At 49.5% G+C, this 18,182-nt stretch overlaps 1 protein-coding gene across 5 annotated transcripts in view; it reads right to left on the bottom strand.

The window, feature by feature from the left end:
• Positions 1 to 18,182, bottom strand: part of ADARB1 (adenosine deaminase, RNA specific B1) — a 91,554-nt gene that overhangs the window by 32,220 nt on the left and 41,152 nt on the right. For all 5 annotated transcript variants that reach the window (XR_001918452.1, XM_018052170.1, XM_018052159.1 and 2 more), the window contains exons 3-4: positions 7,475 to 7,549; positions 2,794 to 3,728 (exon numbers count right to left, since the gene is read on the bottom strand). Coding sequence is in view for 4 of the 5 variants with exons in the window: in XM_018052170.1 (XP_017907659.1) it covers positions 2,794 to 3,728; positions 7,475 to 7,549 (1,010 nt within the window). In the remaining variant the exon portion in view is untranslated. The remainder of the gene's footprint in view (positions 1 to 2,793; positions 3,729 to 7,474; positions 7,550 to 18,182) is intronic.

Here is an 18,182-nt window from a genome sequence, read left to right as displayed (position 1 = left end):
CCAAGCAGCTTTCAATGACCCCAGTCTCTTTACAAGACTGCTTACACTAGGAGAAGACGGCGCATGTCAGGAGTCACCGTGACCACAGCATGGGTGAACCTTGGCTGAAAGACTGCGTCAGATATTCAACTGGAAAATAAAGTTCCTTGAGAGCTGGTGCCCCTGATGTGTGCAATGATAAATGGACCAACAGTCCTTATAAATCATATAACAAGAGGCTAATACGGGAAGCAGCTACTTGGCTCATTAAAAAAAAAACAGTAATATACTTTGAATATATTACTTTACATTGATGCTGTATTGGTTGCTTTCAGCAGAAAATAAATAAATAAAGTTCCTTCTTTCACAGCTGAGAACTACTGGTCCTCAAGGGTCCCCCAAAGGCAGGACGGGGGTGGGTTTTCCTGGGGAAGTGCAGGCTGGCCTGTCAACCTGGGCTCCTCCATACCTTCTCATTACATCAATGTGTATTTTATTCTCAAACTGAATCATATGATGATAGAAAGGATTAGAGAACAGGGTGAGACTTTCTCCCTGAAACAAACATCTTCACAATAGACCAGAGACATGTTGGATTTCCATGAAAAGAAGCAATAAATAACCAAACAGTTCTATGGTGTTGAGACAAGTAAGCATTCCTCCTTCACTCTCCTCAGAGCACCCCCTGAAATGTCCCCTCTTCACCCTGAGATGACGCCTCACCTTCTTGTGAGATGACATCGCCCTTCACAATGAAATGTCCCTTCTCTTCACGCTGAAATGTCCCCTCGTCTCACCAAGAGATGACCCATCTTTACCATAGATGACCCCTCCCTCACCAAGATGACCCTCCCGCACCCTGAGATGACCCTCCCTCACCCTGAGATGACCCCCCTCACCCTGAGATAACCCCCCCCTCACCCTGAGATGACCGTCCGTCACCCTGAGATGACCGTCCCTCAACCTGAGATGATCCCCCCTCACCCTGAGATGATCCCCCCTCACCCTGAGATGATCCCCCGTCACCGTGAGATGATTCCCCCTCACCCTGAGATGACCCCCTTCACCCTGAGATGACCCTCCATCACCCTGAGATGACCCTCCCTCACCCTGAGATGACCCTCCCTCACCCTGAGATGATCCCCCGTCACCCTGAGATGATTCCCCCTCACCCTGAGATGACCCTCCCTCACCCTGAGATGATTCCCCCTCACCCTGAGATGATCCCCCCTCACCCTGAGATGACCCTCCCTCACCCTGAGATGATTCCCCCTCACCCTGAGATGATTCCCCCTCACCCTGAGATGATCCCCCCTCACCCTGAGATGACCCTCCATCACCCTGAGATGACCCACCCATCACCCTGAGATGATCCCCCCTCACCCTGAGATGATCCCCCCTCACCCTAAGATGATCCCCCGTCACCCTGAGATGATTCCCCCTCACCCTGAGATGACCCTCCATCACCCTGAGATGATCCCCCCTCACCCTGAGATGACCCTCCCTCACCCTGAGATGATCCCCCCTCACCCTGAGATGACCCTCCCTCACCCTGAGATGATCTCCCCTCACCCTGAGATGACCCTCCCTCACCCTGAGATGATCCCCCCTCACCCTGAGATGATCCCCCCTCACCCTGAGATGACCCCCCCTCACCCTGAGATGATCCCCCCTCACCCTGATGACCCCCCCCACCCTGAGATGACCCTCCCTCACCCTGAGATGATCCCCCCTCACCCTGAGATGACCCTCCCTCACCCTGAGATGACCCCCCCATCACCCTGAGATGATCCCCCCTCACCCTGAGATGACCCTCCCTCACCCTGAGATGATCCCCCGTCACCCTGAGATGATCCCCCGTCACCCTGAGATGATTCCCCCTCACCCTGAGATGACCCTCCCTCACCCTGAGATGACCCTCCCTCACCCTGAGATGACCCTCCCTCACCCTGAGATGACCCCCCCTCACCCTGAGATGACCCCCCTCACCCTGAGATGATCCCCCCTCACCCTGAGATGACCCCCCTCACCCTGAGATGACCCTCCCTCACCCTGAGATGACCCCCCATCACCCTGAGATGATCCCCCCTCACCCTGAGATGACCCTCCCTCACCCTGAGATGACCCTTCCTCACCCTGAGATGACCCCTCCCCTCTTCTCCTGATTTTCCTGCTCCGTGCCCTGTCCAAGAGCAAACTAAGAGCAGTGCCCACCTGTGGCTGAGCAGGCAGAGCTCTAGGGACCCCATGGGGACTTCAGGTGCAGAGACCCCTGGGACCCTGGGGCTCTGGATCTCTCATGGGGACCCAATGCCCCAGGCCTTCTGACATGTGCTCACCACTGTGGAGGCTTGGCCTCTGCCTGGACACACTCCACAAGGCCCTGGTACCTTGACCCCAACTTGGGTTTCAGCTGCTGATCGGCCTGCCTCACCTCTCTTGCACCTGGGGTTCCACGTGAGACGTGGAGGGAGGAGACCACTGAGCTGTGACAGGCGCAGGGCTCCAGCCCCTCTCCTGCCCTCCCGCTCCTGAGATGGGCCCTGCAGGGTGTGGTCGCCACAGGATGGGCAACAAGGTAAGGGCGCCTTGGCCTGCCTGCCATGGGCAGCAACAGCCACAGAGCACCCGTAGGCGCCAGCCTCGGCTGGGCTCCCGTGCCCACACGAGCAGCACGGTACAGGGGAGGCCCCCTGGCAGCCTGGCTTACAGGAGCTCTCTCTGCTGGGGACAGGGCGGCGGAGAAGCTGACCCTGACAGCCACACCTTGTCTAAGAGCGTCAGCCACATGCGGCGCTCAGTGGCTCTCCTCACCTGTGGCAGGTGCAGCTGCAGGCCCTCGCTGGGGATGGGCTGGCGAGACGGGGTTTGATCCAAGTGCAAGTTAAAGATAGTCGCCAGGGCGGACTGTGCGGCCCGGGCCTTGGCCAGCTTTTTGTTTCTCCCAGAGCCTTCAAAGAACTGGCCGTCCACAACCACGGACATGACGAAGTTCTTGGCGTGGCTCTCCCCACTCTCTGAGAGGAAGTCATACTTGAGTCCCGGGCGCAGCTCGTTCAAGATCATCACAGGGTTCTTCCCGCTGGGCGGTGGGAAAGGCGGGGGCCCAGGCAGGGGCGGCTGGGCCAGGCCGGCGGGCACTGGGGATGCGGCCAGGCTGAGGTCCCCACTGGAGCTGAAGGAATCATCACCATTGGAGCCCAGGTAGAAGGGCACCTCCGACCTGTCGGGCGTCTCGAAGCCGTTGAAGAGCGCGTCAGGGAAGTCGGCCTGGTCAGACGTAAAGTCCGCGTTGGTGGACAGGCTGCGGCCCATAGCCAGGTGGGCCTCGGAGGCGTTGGGGAACTGGACGAACGAGCGCAGGGCCTTCTCGGCCGCGTGCAGCTTGGCCTTCTTCTTCGTGGGGCCGGAGCCCTCGAACACCTGTCCGTTGACCTCGACGGACATGAGGAAGAGGGGCGCGTGTACTGGCCCCGTCTGCGACAGCAGCGTGTACTGCAGGCCGGGCTTGATCTCATTCAGCTGCATCAGCGCGTTCTTGGGCAGTGCGGGCCCCGGCGCCCTCCTCCGCTTCTTCAGGCGGAACTTGGCATGGCCGTTGCTGCCCTCATCCAGGGCCCGCTTCCTGCTGGTGCCCCCGCCGCCCCCGTTGGAGAGCGGGGCACCCTCGCCAGGCCCTGGGGCGCTGCCGTCCTTGGGGGGCGCGCCGTCCAGATTGCAGTTTTCCTTAACATCTGTGCTGCTCGAACCTGCGGTGCCCAGAAAGAGTAACTTACAACGCCTTCGTTGCAGGATCTTGTAAATGCAAAATTTATAGATTCCTTTATCTCTCTTTGTAACTGGTTAAGTGATGTGTGCTTATATATCTTATTCCTGGCTGCACTTTTAACCACAGAACTATCTGTCTACACTGGAACGAGCAATTTGATGTTCTGCTAAATAATGGCTAATCCTGTTTCTATTTAGTATCAATGATTGCATCAAAAGGTGAATCTTTAAGTCATCTTTTTCTATGAGAATATTCTGAAGCACCTAAAGGTTTCTATTCAAGTTTATCAAAATGTGGAATAAACTAATCCAAGAAGACCTTACATTAATAATCTAACATCAGTATCAACAAAGTGCCTTTTATTCTAGCCTTTCCTCCTTTTCAAGGCTGTTTCTCATACTATACTCATACTGGGCTTTCAACTGCAGCCTTTCCAGAAGAGAAAACATGATTTAAAATATGCATTCACCAGTCACTTAGTTTTTCTGATTTAAAATATTCAATTAATATGTGCAGTTGTTTGATTTGGTTCATGGATAAGTCTTAGAAAACTGTTTATGTAAAGTGTTCTGGCCTTTTAGAAACTATTTTGAAGGACACAGCTTCACTTCTGATGCTCAGTTAACATTTTTTCAATAAGTTATGGGGACCGATTTGTCTCTGAATCCTTAATACACCCCATGATAGAAAAAAACATATAAGGCCAGACATGAAGACTGACACGCCGGTGGTGGCCACAGCTTCCTAACTTCCTGAGGCTGGCAATGTGCTCCTTTTTAGAAAAACAAATATTTGATGAAATTACAAAATAATTTGGTTATACTACCTTTTAAAGGTAGTTTATTTTTACAACTAATAAAAATAATTTTTAGAACTCTAAAAGTTCATGGCAAAATAAATATGATTTTAACCTCAAAAAAATGGGAATAAAAAAAGCACTCCCTCTTCCCTTTAAGTTTATCAAGCTTTTTGGAAAAGAGAAAAAGCAGTAACTTCTTGTTTTCCTGGTTAGCTTGCATAGGCCACTGGCTGCAGGAAGCACAAGGTTAATGACCACCAGGCTTTACAATACTGTTAACGTGAGTGTATTTAAAGCCCTACTGCTAACTTTTGAGAATCCACAAGTGTTTTCAGCAACGGAATATTGCTCACAATCATAAGCTGGTTTACAGGTGCCCCATTAGGTGGCCCCCGCTCCATCTCTATTACTTAACGTGAAAGAAGATTCTGACTATGCTAAGGAGGCCATTTCTATTCCTTAATGTGAAAGTAGATTCTGACCATGCTAAGGAGGCTGAGGATAGCCGTGAAGACCTTCACCAGCTGGACCCATGGGAGATACTTAACGTGGCAGCAAGTCTGGGTCCCCGGCTGCCAGTGCCCACAGTTCAAGTTCCTGGACTCCCGGGCTGCCATCCTCACTGAGATGCGAGAACGGTGCTCATGTAAACACAGCCACAGGGAGACTGACTATCTCCGCTATGGCTGAGATTAACACACTGCTAAGCCTTCCCTGGTGGCTCAGACAGTAAAGAGTCTGCCTGCAGTGTGGGAGACCAGGGTTCAATCCCTGGGTTGGGAAGATCCCCTGGAGAAAGAAACAGCAACCCATTCCAATATTCTTGCCTGGAAAATCCCATGGGTGGAGGAGCCTGGCAGGTTGCAAAGAGTTGGACAAGACTGAGTGACTTCACTTTCACTTTTCAAGCCTTCCTAGCTCACTGCCTCCCAGGTACACCTGGCACACACACCACTTCTCCCAGTTGACAAAGCTGATGGAATGAACACTAAATTTTCATTTATAACATCCTCCAGCAAAAGCTCAATAGGTTACTCCTTTCGGTGCTCAAAGGAAACAGAAGGTTAGAGAGGGCAGAGCGAGACAGTTTAGATTAACAAGTGAGCGAGAGCATGGCACACCGCATGGCTGCGTACATTCTCATGTTACTGCCAAACAGAATCATCAGTAAAGAAGTCAAGTTACGGTAAACATTCTGACATGCATTTAATCAAAATGTTCATACTCTCTGAAACCAAAGCTTTCCTTTAAGAAATAAAAATAGTCAGTGTTGATTATAGAAAAATACACTTTCTACAAGAGAGTTCACATGAATTCTACATTCTCATGTGCTTCAGTTCACACGGATTCTATGTTCTCATGTGCTTCAGAAGCTCGCAAATACTACTCATGCTCTACTTTCCTAAAAACGCTTCTACATAAAGGGAAATAAAACACCAGAAATGTAAGAAGACATCCCACCCTCACAACTCTTCTTAGATAGATGCTTTCTATTTCCATAGCATGCTATTTTATTTCAGAAATGTGAATACTAATCATGATAAAAATGATTCATTGCTTTCAAAATGACAGAAAAATATGGGTCTGGCATTTCAGTTTCAGCACTAGAACCAGCAGCTCATCTTTCCAGAAACTGTATTCAGAAGGACTCTTTATCTGGTAACTGACCCCCAGAGCAGTCTGGGGATGGTTACATAACCTAGAGCATTGTGAAGCTTCCTCCCAAACCCCACGACCAGCACCGTGGACAACAGCTCACAGTCCTGACGGCAGGGGGAGGGCTGCATGGGTGACAGTGGGCGTGGGGAGTGGGTTGGCCCCAAAGCCCCCCGAGAGTGACCGCTGGGGCAGCAGCCTGGAGAGAGTGCAGGCAGCCAGAGGCCACACCCACGCCACAGGAGGACGCACTGCCACATGGCCTGAAATCGCACCTGGTGACGTCTTCTCATGCCAGGGTCCTGGGGGTGGCCTCCCATATGAGGGCACACAACTGCAGGGTCACCTGGCAGAGACCCAGCAACCCACAGTACCCACTACCCTCGGGGACAGAGGCCTGGATTCTGCGAGCAGACAAGCTAACCCCAAGGCCACAGCTATAGGCTCTGGGTGAGGCCGCAGGATGCTGGCTGAAGTGTGTCCTCATCCCGAGTGACTATTCATCCCTTACACCCGTGGGTTCTTCCAGGGACACCTCAACACACACAGGTAACAGGGAGGGGCACACATCACACGCACCAGAGCTCTCAGCTCCGCTGTGACCTCCCTACAGAACACGCCCAGCCTCTGTGGGAACATGCAACCTTATCTAACTGCTCTGCTACCCGGGATCAGCAACAAACAGAACAGAGAAGTGTGTCTACTGACTCTTTACAGGGAACAGCGTCAAGGGTGGAGCCAAGGCCAGGGAGGGCAGTGAGGAGGGGCTTCAGCCAACTCCAGCCCTGAGGCTCATCAAACAAGACCAACAGACTCATGTGAGCCCTTCCCTCAAAGTGCAGGACAGCCCACTGCACCTGAAGATTCCAGGCACCGTCACCTACACGGCCAATCTCAAAGGCCACCTTAGATTTAGACAGATGGAAATCAGGGCCACTGTTACAAGAAGCACATAGGGACACGAAGCATGTGGCTTTAGGGCATGTGTGCCTGGAGGCTGGGCCCCGCGTTTCAGCCATGTGCACTGGGGCCCCAGGGCAAATACAAGAATAAAAATTCAGACAAACCGCTATAAGGAAAGCGCCCACAGCAGACTCCGAGACCTACTGTAGAGAATGTATGAAAATTAAACACATGCCACTGTGAACAGGCTGTATCGAAGAAAAAAAAAATGACCCTCCCCAAATTGGTCCCATTGCATAAATTTACAACACTAATATTTTAATAGAAAAATGAGCCACTTGACACTACAGGATAGGCCTGGATCTTACTCATGTTTTCTTCATCTTCTACATCCATGGCAAAATACTTTTGAGGGTTTCTTGACTGGCGGAGGCTGTTTCTGTCTGCAAGACATCAAGAAGACCACACTGAGTGTACAAGTAATTGAGTAAGTCTCCTCTGTGGGAAAATGGCAAAACAGGATGGTTAGGTCTGCCCTCTGGACAGCATTCTGAGGCTCCCATGTTCTGAGTGCATACCAGGAACCCCAGGGTCCCGGCCAGGACTCTGCATCTGGGGTTGGGGTGGCAGATTTCAGGCCACGTTGCAGAGGGCAGCCTGGATTCTGGGGTCAGGACCATGGAGAGCTCCAAGCCAGGGCAGGGTGAGGACCTATGCATCCCAGACTCCTCATCAAGACAGACCCCAGAGAGAACTCAGGCCCGGCTGCCACGTGATCTCTGCTCTGGGGAGACTTCAGTTTTGGGGTCATAAGATAAAGCTGTGGAGCAAGAACAAACATGCCTCAGCATTCACCCCACCAGTCCCCTCTCATCTTGAGCAGCATCGCATGGATGACATTAAAAAGCAAGTAATTCCTCAAATCTGATCTAATTTCTTAACCATGTATAACTTATTATTTTGTTGGCAGGAGAAACCATAGGAAATCCTCAAAAAACAATTATTCCAATTATATAATTTTTAACAAATTCAGGAGTTTCCTCTTCCTAAATATTTTGGCTGTACTTTGCAGGATTATACTAACGTGTTTGCTGCTGTTTGGTTGCTAAGTCATGTCCGACTCTTTGAGGACCCAAAGGACCGCAGGATGCCAGGCTTCTCTGTCCTCCACTATCTCGTGAAGTTTGCTCAAATTCACATCTATTAAGTCGGTGATGCCATCCAACCATCTCATCCTCTGCCACCCACTTCTCCTCCTGCTTCAATCTTTTCCAGCATCACGGTCTTTTCCAATGAGTTGGCTCTTCCCATCAGGTGGCTAAAGTATTGGAACTTCAGCATCAGCCCTTTCAATGAGTATTCAGGGTTGATTTCCTCTACGATTGACTGGTTTGATCTCCTTGCTGTTGAAGGGACTCTCAAGAGTCTTCTCCAGCACCACAATTTGAAAGCATCAATTCTTCGGCACTCAGCCTTCTTTATGGTCGAACTCTCACATCGTACATAACTACTGGAAAAACCATAGCTTTGACTATGGTGGCAAACTGATATCTCTGGTTTTTAATATGCTATCTACATGTGACATAGCTTTTCTTCCAAGGAGCAAGTATCTTAATTTCATGGCTACAATCACTGTCCATAGTAATTTTGGAGCCCAAGAAAATAAAATCTGTCACTGTTCCCACTTTTTCCCTTTCTATTTCCCATGAAGTGATGGGATCAGATGCCATGATCTTTGTTTTTTGAATGTTGAATTTCAGAACAGCTTTTTCACTCTTCTCTTTCAACCTCATCAAGAGGCTCTTTACTTCCTCTTCACATTCTGCCATTAGAGTGTGTCATCTGCATATCTGAGGGTGCTGATATTTCTCCCGACAGTCTTGATTCCAGCTTGTGCTTCATCCAGTCCAGCATTTTGCATGATGTACTCTGCATATAAGTTAAAAAAAGCAGGATGACAATATATAGCTTTGATGTATTTCTTTCCCAATTTTGAACCAGTTAGTTGTTCCATGTCCGATTATAACTGTTGCTTCTTGTCCTGCATACAAGTTTCTCAGGAGACAGGTAAGGTGTTCTGGTATCCCATCTCTTGAAGAATTTTCCATGGTTTCTTGTGATGCACACAGTCAAAGGCTTTAGCAATGAAGCAAAAGCAGATGATTTTCTGGAATTTCCCTGCTTTCTCTATGATCCAACTGATGTCGGCAATTGGATCCCTGATTCCTTTGCCTTTTCTAAACTCATAATAAAGAATCCCATCAAATTGCCATTGAGGAAAAAAAGAGATTGGCAAATTTTGTAGTAACATGTTGATTTGTATACATATCAAATTGTAAATCAGTAAAAGGCAAATTTATTGCTTTTAAGAAAATGGTGACTAAAATGAGCTAAATCTTATACATCTCTCTCATATAACACATATATAAAATAGTTTCCATGACAATCATTTGTTAATAACATTAACCCTTACTGTGTATCTGGCAAATACACAGTTAAATGAGTTAAAAGTTAAATGGGTTTCTGTTTTTTGGCTGTGCTATGCGGCATGTGGGATCATAGTTCCCCAAGCGGGGGACAAACCCAGGCCCCTGCAGTGGAAGCACAGAGTGTTAACCACTGGGCTGCCAGAAGCCCCTCTGAGTTTCTACTTAAACTCCTTTATTCAAGAAAGTGTTTCAGATAGTTTTCAAAGTATTAATATTTTATATTCATGAATTACTTGAACATATATTTTTCTGAAAATTTACTATAGGAAAAGCACAGTACTGGATACTATAAGAACCTAAAATGAATCAGACAGACTCTGCAACTGATACACTTAAATAAAAATATTGTCTGGATAGCTGACTATATTAAGGAACTACTTTTGATCATTTTAGGTGTGGAAATCGTGTTTTTATCTTTTGTGATATATACCGAAATGCTTACAGATGAAATGGTACCTGGGATTTATTATAAAAGACGATCCAGTGCAGTGGGAGAAAGTAGGTACAGATTAACCTGAGGAGCTGGCAATGCTGGTCCTGCAGGGGCTGTGCGGCTCAGGCTGCAGTTCTGTACTGGTGTGTGCTTTAACCTTCCCACTGTGGAGACTGTTAAAAGTAATTCCCTTGAGATCTAGAATGGACATGAGTGCTGACCGCCCCTCACCGCGGGTGAGGTATGGGTGCTCTGAGGAGCCTCGTGCGGTGGCTGTGCTGAGTCTGGAAGGGAGGGGCGTTTGGGAAGCACAGAGGCTGGGTGAGAAAGGACTTGCTGCTGAGAGACTCGAAGGACCAATCCTGGAGGCAACCACACGAGCCGTCCAAGCACCCTGCTCTCTCTGGCTGAGAGCTGGACTCAAAGCAGGCAGAGGGGCTCATGTGGTGGGAGGTCAGAGGGCACGTCCGTCCCCTCCCCTTCAGCCCGACTGAAAACCCCAGATGGCGCAGCACAGCACAACGAGAAGGCTTGGGCAAGGGGTAGAGGAGAGGATGGCAGAACAGCTGGGACCCGAGGATGGTGTGGCTGCGAGTCCCCATCGCCACCCCAGACTTGGAGCTGACGACACCAGCAACCTGGAGGCACCAGTGGGCAGACTAAAACTCCCAACAAAACTGTCTCTCTGGCCAAGGGGCCAGGAGAGGCCCTCCCAGCAGGGCGGGAGACTGACAGACGGAACTGCCCCTCTCCAGCCGGACCCAGCCTCCCACCCAGCAGGAACGCAGGGTGCGGGAGCCTGGAGTCCCACCAGACTCAGCCTCCCACCCAGCAGGAACGTGGGAGCCTGGAGTCCCAGGCCCTCTGGGCTGTGACGGCCCCTCCCACCCCGCCTGCGATGCAGTCAGGGAGAAGAGGTGGGAGCCTGGACTGCCCCACCCCGTGGCACCCAGGTGCTTGCCCCCTCCTCGCTGGGGTGGTGCAGGAGGCCCCACCCAGCAGTGCCAGTGGAGGCCGGGGAGCCCAGACATGCACTCCCACCGGCAGCAATGAGGCAGGTCTCCCCTCCGTTACAGAGGCCACGAGAGAAAGCACCTGAAACAGAGGTTCAAGCAGGATTCGGATCCAGGAACATAATACGTCCAGGTTACACTTGAAGTCACTCACCAGACTGAGAACCTCAAACTGAATGAACGAAGGCAAGAGATGCCTACCCCAGGACGTCAACATTATCTGAGAAGGGCTTTCAAGCAGCAATCAAAACAAGTGGGAGGAATCAGTAACCAATCTCAACACAGCCTATACAGCCCGCATCACCAAGACAGACAGGCAGACCACACAAAACAGAACAGGGGACTCAGAGACCAGCCCGCACAGCATACCTGCTCACTGTTGACAAAGGCAGACAAGCCACGCAGTGAGGGGAAGACGGCCTTGTCCACAGACAGCGCTGGGTCAACCAGCCGTCTCAGCTCACACCCCACACAGGTGCTTGGAATGAACCACAGGCTTCATACAAAGCATAAAACTAGAAAATTTTCACAAAATCATACCCCAAATTCAGAACTGGGTGAAGAGTTTGCAGACTAGCTGTCAAATCCACAAAAGAAGAAAATGATAAATTGGAATCCGTCAAAATGTAAGGGTTTTGCTCTGTGAACAACTCTGTTAAGAAGATGAAAAGACCAGCTATGGACTGTGAGCAGATATGAGAAAACCACACAGGCAACAAACAGAACATAACTCTCAAGAGCAGAACACACACTCACGTGAGAAAGACATTTCACCAGAGAGTGCACACAGACAGACACACAGGAAATGATGTCCATCGTCATCAGCCACAGGGAAAGGGGCTGAGGGCCACACGCATCCACCACACTCCCACGAGAACGGCTGAAGCAGAGGACCGACGACCCAAAGGCCAGCGGGGACGAGGGGAACTGGGCCACACAGCCACCTGGGAACCAGTCTGGTGGGTTCTTAAAACTAAACACAGACATCTATCCCAGAGAAATGAAGACTTACATTCACATTAAGAAAAACAGTGTGGGCGAGTGTTTACAGCAACTTCATTCATAACAGCCCCAACCCAGAGACAACCCAGATGCCCTTCTGCGGGTGCCCGGCTGGACACACTGTGGCCTGCCCACACCAGGAGCACCGCAGACAACAGAAAGGACACGCAGCCAACACGCAACAACCTGGAGGAGTCTCCAGAGGACGCGGCTGAGTGGGGAATCCAACCCAAAGGTCACATACGTTACACCTATTTACACGCTGGGAGCCCCGGGCAAGGCAGGCTTGAACTGCGTGGGTCACTCAGACACAGATTTCTCTCACTAAACGCATACTGCCCACTGCACACCCCAAGGCCGGCTGAGGACACAGAAGGCCGACCACCCATTACATGGGTTTTTGACGGCAGCTCCAGTCAACACCCAACCTGTGCAGTTCAAGGGTCAACTTTCAAGGGTTCCTAAAATGAGAAAATCATAGAAATAGGGAGCAGAGCAGTGGCTGTGGGGGTCAGGGAGGATGTGGGCATGGCTGCAAAGCACAAGGGGGCGGGGGTCCTGGTGACAACAGACGCTTTGGACCTCTCCCCGGGGTCTGCCTCCCACTGAGACCGCACACTTGTAAAGGGAACACGATTTCCCTGTATTCACAGATGCTCGTGAATGTAGGTTCTCTCAAAATAAAAATGTTGATTGAAAAGTAGGCAGAAGGTACACAGCATATTCATATGTAACTAATCAGTGACTGGTGTGCCGAGAGGCTGGCTCCCCTGGGGTCTAGGACAAGAGGAACACACGCAGGCAGTAACCATGACGGGCAGTCTGAGCCACAGGAGTCCTGTGGCCCCAGAGGTCACTTGGTCTATAGGACGTGCCTTTTTTTTCCTGCTCTTTCATACTCAAAATGTCTCACAGTAGAAAATAGTCAGGCTGTGCACCGTGCCGGTGAGTACGCATGTAACAGAATGGAGGCCAGAGACCGCTTGCAGGGCAGAAGCTGGCACTTCCAGCTTGCACAAATGCCAGCTTTCATACTGAAGGTTATAAAACAAGGCAAAATAGCAAATACAAGCACTTCAGAGCATTTTACATAACCGTTTTTCTTTCATTCTGAAAAGCACCTTGTATGGCCTGGACCACAAACACCAAAGAATGAAAACCCCATCAAAAATCCCATATGGACAAAATTCCAGGAACTCCCAGTTAAAGAAAAGCTCTATTTGATAGCAACATTCGAATAATTTCTTCATTTTGCAGGATTCCCCCAAAGCATTAAACAGTAGGCAGGGAGGTATGGAAAGACTATTACACTTGGCATCAAAAGACCTGGGATTTCAGTTTAACTTGATTCCAGTTATAATTTCAACTTCCCTTTTTTAAAGTAGAACTAGACACACTGATGCTAAAGTTTATGTGGAGAAATAATCAGATTTGAATAATTAGGAAAAGTCTGACCTGAGGAGCAACAAGGTGGGGCTGGTCCTCCCAGACTGGAAAGGATGGAGCCCCAGAATGTGCTCACGGCTCATGGACGCAGAGCAGAGAGACAGACTCAGGACAGAAGGGCTTCCACCACTGACCAATGCCCTTTATAACAAGTGGGGCTAGACCTGGGGTGACCCCTGGGGGAAGAGGAGGCTGGACCCGCCAGGGCCCTCGGTCGTGTTGGTGTTGGTTCCCTGTGGGTTTGCGTCTGACTTCCCATAACGCCACCCAATGGCAAAGCTTTACTTTCTAAGTGGCTGGTGAGTAGATGGTCATCTATTGTGTGATTCCTTACACACTTGTAGGTGTTTCTGATGTAAGACAAAGTATAAATAAAAACATAAACTATAGCATTTCTCTCCATATCTTATCTCTCACTGTGGAAACACCAACCTGCACACATGCCTCCCTTCCCTTGGTGAAAAGAAGGTTTTCTGGAATAAAACATGAAGAACAGCACTTACTCACATTCAAGATGCATCAGAACATGAATTCTCTGTTGTGCTGGTTAAAAAAAAAAAGCAATCTTGAGGAATTCACTAAAAATTTTAAAAATGTTAAGAGAGACAGTAAACTTGACAAAACTTACTAGCCATTATTACTCGTTTTAATCTACCTTATGCTCTGAAAAGGATGGTTTTGAAAAAGTTTTACATATTCTTAATGACTGTTATGGGTTTCAGTTAGGAGCCATACACTACAAAATTTTAAAGAGAGAATTATTCAAATGAAGATTCTTCATGTTAATTCTTTTTACTATAAATCAATCAACTTGCTAAGGGGCTTCCCTGGTGGCTCAGATGGTAAAGAACCTGCCTGCAATGCAGGAGACCTGGGTTCAATCCCTGGATTGGGAAGATCCCCTGGAAGAGGGCATGGCAACCCACTCCAGTATTCTTGCCTTGGAGAATTCTAAGGACAGAGGAGCCTGGCGGGCTACAGTCCATGGGGTCACAAAGAGTAGGACATGACTAAGCATAGCATAGACTAATTTTGCAGCTATGGGAAAAAATTGAATGCTGATTTGATTATTTATTTAACAAAGGTGACTGAAGTACAAAATTCTTTAATTTTAAAAAATAATCTCAAATTCAACAACTTAATCATGCATGTTTAGAGAATGCATTCATGACTTGTATTTTGCTTCCATTATTTTGCTTTCTAAACAAAGTAGTATCACTAAAATATTCAAAACAATCAACTTATAATACTTTACAATGAAATATTTTCCTTTCTAGGAAACCACCCAAATAATAGATGTTCAGTTCAGTTTCCCTTTAGAGACTCAGTACACACTGAACATGGTAAGGCAGATTGTGTACAACAAATAAGGTTCAAGCACTACTTTCAGAAATGTAGTTTTCCTAGTGAAATGCAATGAAGAATAATTAAAATATGCACAGCAACTGACAGGAAGACTCTTAGAAGCAGTTATATCAAGCTTGCAGAATGCGAAGTTAATACACAAAAGACAACTGCTTTCCTACATACGAGCAATGAACTAGAATTTGACATAAAAAACAATACTGTTTACATTAGTATCACTCCCCCCAATGAAAATTTCACAAAATACGTAAAAGATCCATATGAGGAAAAGTACAAAACTCTGATGAACAAAACCAAAGAACTAAATAGCGGAGATATAATCCAGAAAGACTCAACAATGTCGGTATCGGCTCTTCCCAACTTCACCTATAGATTCAACAAAATCCCAATAAAATCCCAGCAAGATATTCTGTGGAAATCAACTGACTTGTTCCCATGTTCATATGGAGAGGCAAACACCCAGAGCAGCCAACATAATATGAAGGAGAAGAACAGAGGGGCCCTGGCAGTCTCTGACTTCAAGACTTTCTGTGTATACAGCTGTGGGAATCAAGACAGATCTGAACAAAGACTCTGGAACAGAAGGACGTGCGCTCATCTCCTCCTGCAAGAGCACCAAAATCACAGCTAGCTGCTGAAGAAGGACACTGGCACCCACCAAAAAAAGATACTACATCCAAAGACAAGAGGAGTACAACCACAGTAAAATCAAACCCCAAACCTGTCGGGTGGGTGACCCACAAGCTACAGAACCAAAGAAGTTCCCCTGCTGTTGTGAAGGTTCTGAGCCCTACATCAGGCTTCCCAGCCTGGGGATCCAACAAAGGGACTGGGAATGCCCAGGGAATTGGGCCGAATGAACTTTTAGGCCAACCCAATACAGTCCACAGACCTAACCCCACGTTTGTTTTAGAGTTTCAACTATCAGACGAGGGTGGCTCTGTCCACCCCAAAGGTCCCACACTGGAGGAGCTCCTCCCCAGGGAGCCTGGTCCCCACTCATGCTGGGGAGCCCATCCGTACAAGTGCAGTAACATGCACACACATGTGTCACGGTCAATTCTGGGAGCCCCAGGCCTCTGTCCACAGCTGCTGCTCATCAGCGGTCAGCAACTTCCCCTCCCTGTATCCTCTCCTGGCAGACATGGCGCCTCCTACTCGTGCCAGAGACGGGCTCAGATCCTTCCTTCCTGAGGCAGACATGCACAGGGCACTCTGGGTGGCCCGCTGCAGAGTGGTCTCCAGGCCTACCATCCTATCACCCACGCCTGCACACACAGGCCCCAATCCTGGTGCTGGCACACGAGGGTGCCAATAGCTATTTGTTGCACGAAAGGACGCCTGGGTGGGTGGGCAGGGGGATGAGTGGATGGACCGGATGAATGAGTGAATGGGCGGGTGAACGAATGGATGGATGGAAGGATGGACGCCTGGATGGGTGGGCGGGGGGATGAGTGGATGGACTAGATCAATGAGTGGATGAACAAATGGATGGATGGATGGAGGGGTGGGTGGATGGATGGGTGGGTGGATAAATGCTCTCCCTCCCTATGCCTCCCCTCACAGGGAGGTGTTCTCTCAGCAAGGCGGAAGCAGGGAAGGAGCCCGAAGCCTCAGGCACCGTTTGCCTCTCCTCCATCTACGAGGGAAAGTCGGCCCAGTCTCTGGTGCCCTGTACTCTGGCGGTACTCAGAAGAGGCTCACCGCTGTGGGTCTGGGCTTCCATTTCTACAACAGGCCCCATGCCCATCCACTTCTCCATTCTGGAAAGATGGGGGCGCCCAGATGGCCTGAGCACAGGACAGTGACCATCACAGAGCACACAGACCCAGCACTCACTAGGGAAGCCTGTAACCCCAAAACACTGGAGCCTGTTCACATGGGGTTCCCCCACCCGTTCTCGGCAGCAGGCCAGGAGCGGAGGAGGTCACAGTGGAGCTGGCGGCACTCCTCGGGGCCCTGGGGAGGCTGGGGTGTGCTCCACTGTCCCCGGGTGTGATCTGGGCTCCAGCCCACCTTGGGCCTTGGGCACAGTGCCCACCAGGGCAGCAGCATCTGCCTCAGGTCCTGGTTGGTGGTTGGTAATTAAACTGCACATCACTCTCTTCTAACTGCCATTCACTTCCTGATGACTGAGTTAATCCACCAGAGTCTCATCCACAGCCACAGCCAACATCTGCCTTGTGGAGGGGGTGACCACAGGGATAATTCAGGATCGGTGAAAAACCACTGAGACCCCATCACTACTGACACCAAGTTGCCTGCTGCTATGCCGTACTGACAACCAATGACATTTGACAAGCCACATGTCACACCAGGCTTTACATGTGACTGGGAGCACTTTAAAATTACACAATAGTAAAGACTATATTTCAAATCCTGTAAAACTCATCCCATAAACGGGAGGGCCAGTCCTAATAACACTCATAAATCTGAAAGGCATTTTTATTAGTTTCAAACATAGAGTGTGTGGTAAGCAGGAGCAGGCATTCACGTGTGCCTCACTCATCAGCAGTGTCCACAATGAGCGTGCACGCACAGCAACCATGATGAGCGTGCACGCATAGCGATGTGCAGTGAGCACTGCTACATCTCATTACGCTCAGCCTCCCAAGATGCTGGTCCGAAAATGCAAACAGCTTTCCTACAGAAAAAGATTCCAGCGTGCGTGAAGACATTCAGAATTTGTGTACGGTGGGGCTAACGCAAACCACGTGAGTTACAGCGAGTTCAAAATGATGACACAATTGTTCTTACACTTCTCAAAACTTTCTCCAGTTTAAATGTCTAGTGGTGAAGAACCATGGGAAAAAAGGTGGCAAGTCTAAATTTAGGGTCTTTGGATGAGAATTCTTGCAGTTTGGGCTCCTGCCTTTGTCTCAATTCCCTGCTGCTTATCTTCCTGCCATCTTGCTCTCCCACGCCTGACTGATACTGTCACCCAGATGCGGGGTGGGGGCAGCAGGAACGCGCTGAGAGGCAGCACCTGCGTGCCCTCAGATCCTGGACAAGCACGTGGGCACGGCACCCCTGGAGGTCTCGCACTGTGAGCCAGCCCCACTGCTCCCACTAGTGTGATTGTCTGTGATATCGAAAGACTGCCAGTATCAAGATGGGTTTCCTCCTCCTCCTCTCGGGAAGTACACTAAAAACTGAGGCTCATTCTATTTCCTGGAGAGGTCACTGTCTCCTGCTGCAGAAGACCCCAAAGATGCGGTGCCCCTGAAAGACCCTTTCCAGCCCTGTCGGCTGCTGGTAATGAGGTGGCCCCCAGAAAACACCTGGCTTTTTCCTCAGGAGGGGCGTCTTTGCACTGATGATGTTTTCT

The sequence above is a fragment of the Capra hircus genome, chromosome 1 (assembly GCF_001704415.2).
Source record: "Capra hircus breed San Clemente chromosome 1, ASM170441v1, whole genome shotgun sequence".
Taxonomy (NCBI): Eukaryota; Metazoa; Chordata; class Mammalia; order Artiodactyla; family Bovidae; genus Capra; species Capra hircus.
This window is presented reverse-complemented; position numbering and strand designations above follow the sequence as displayed.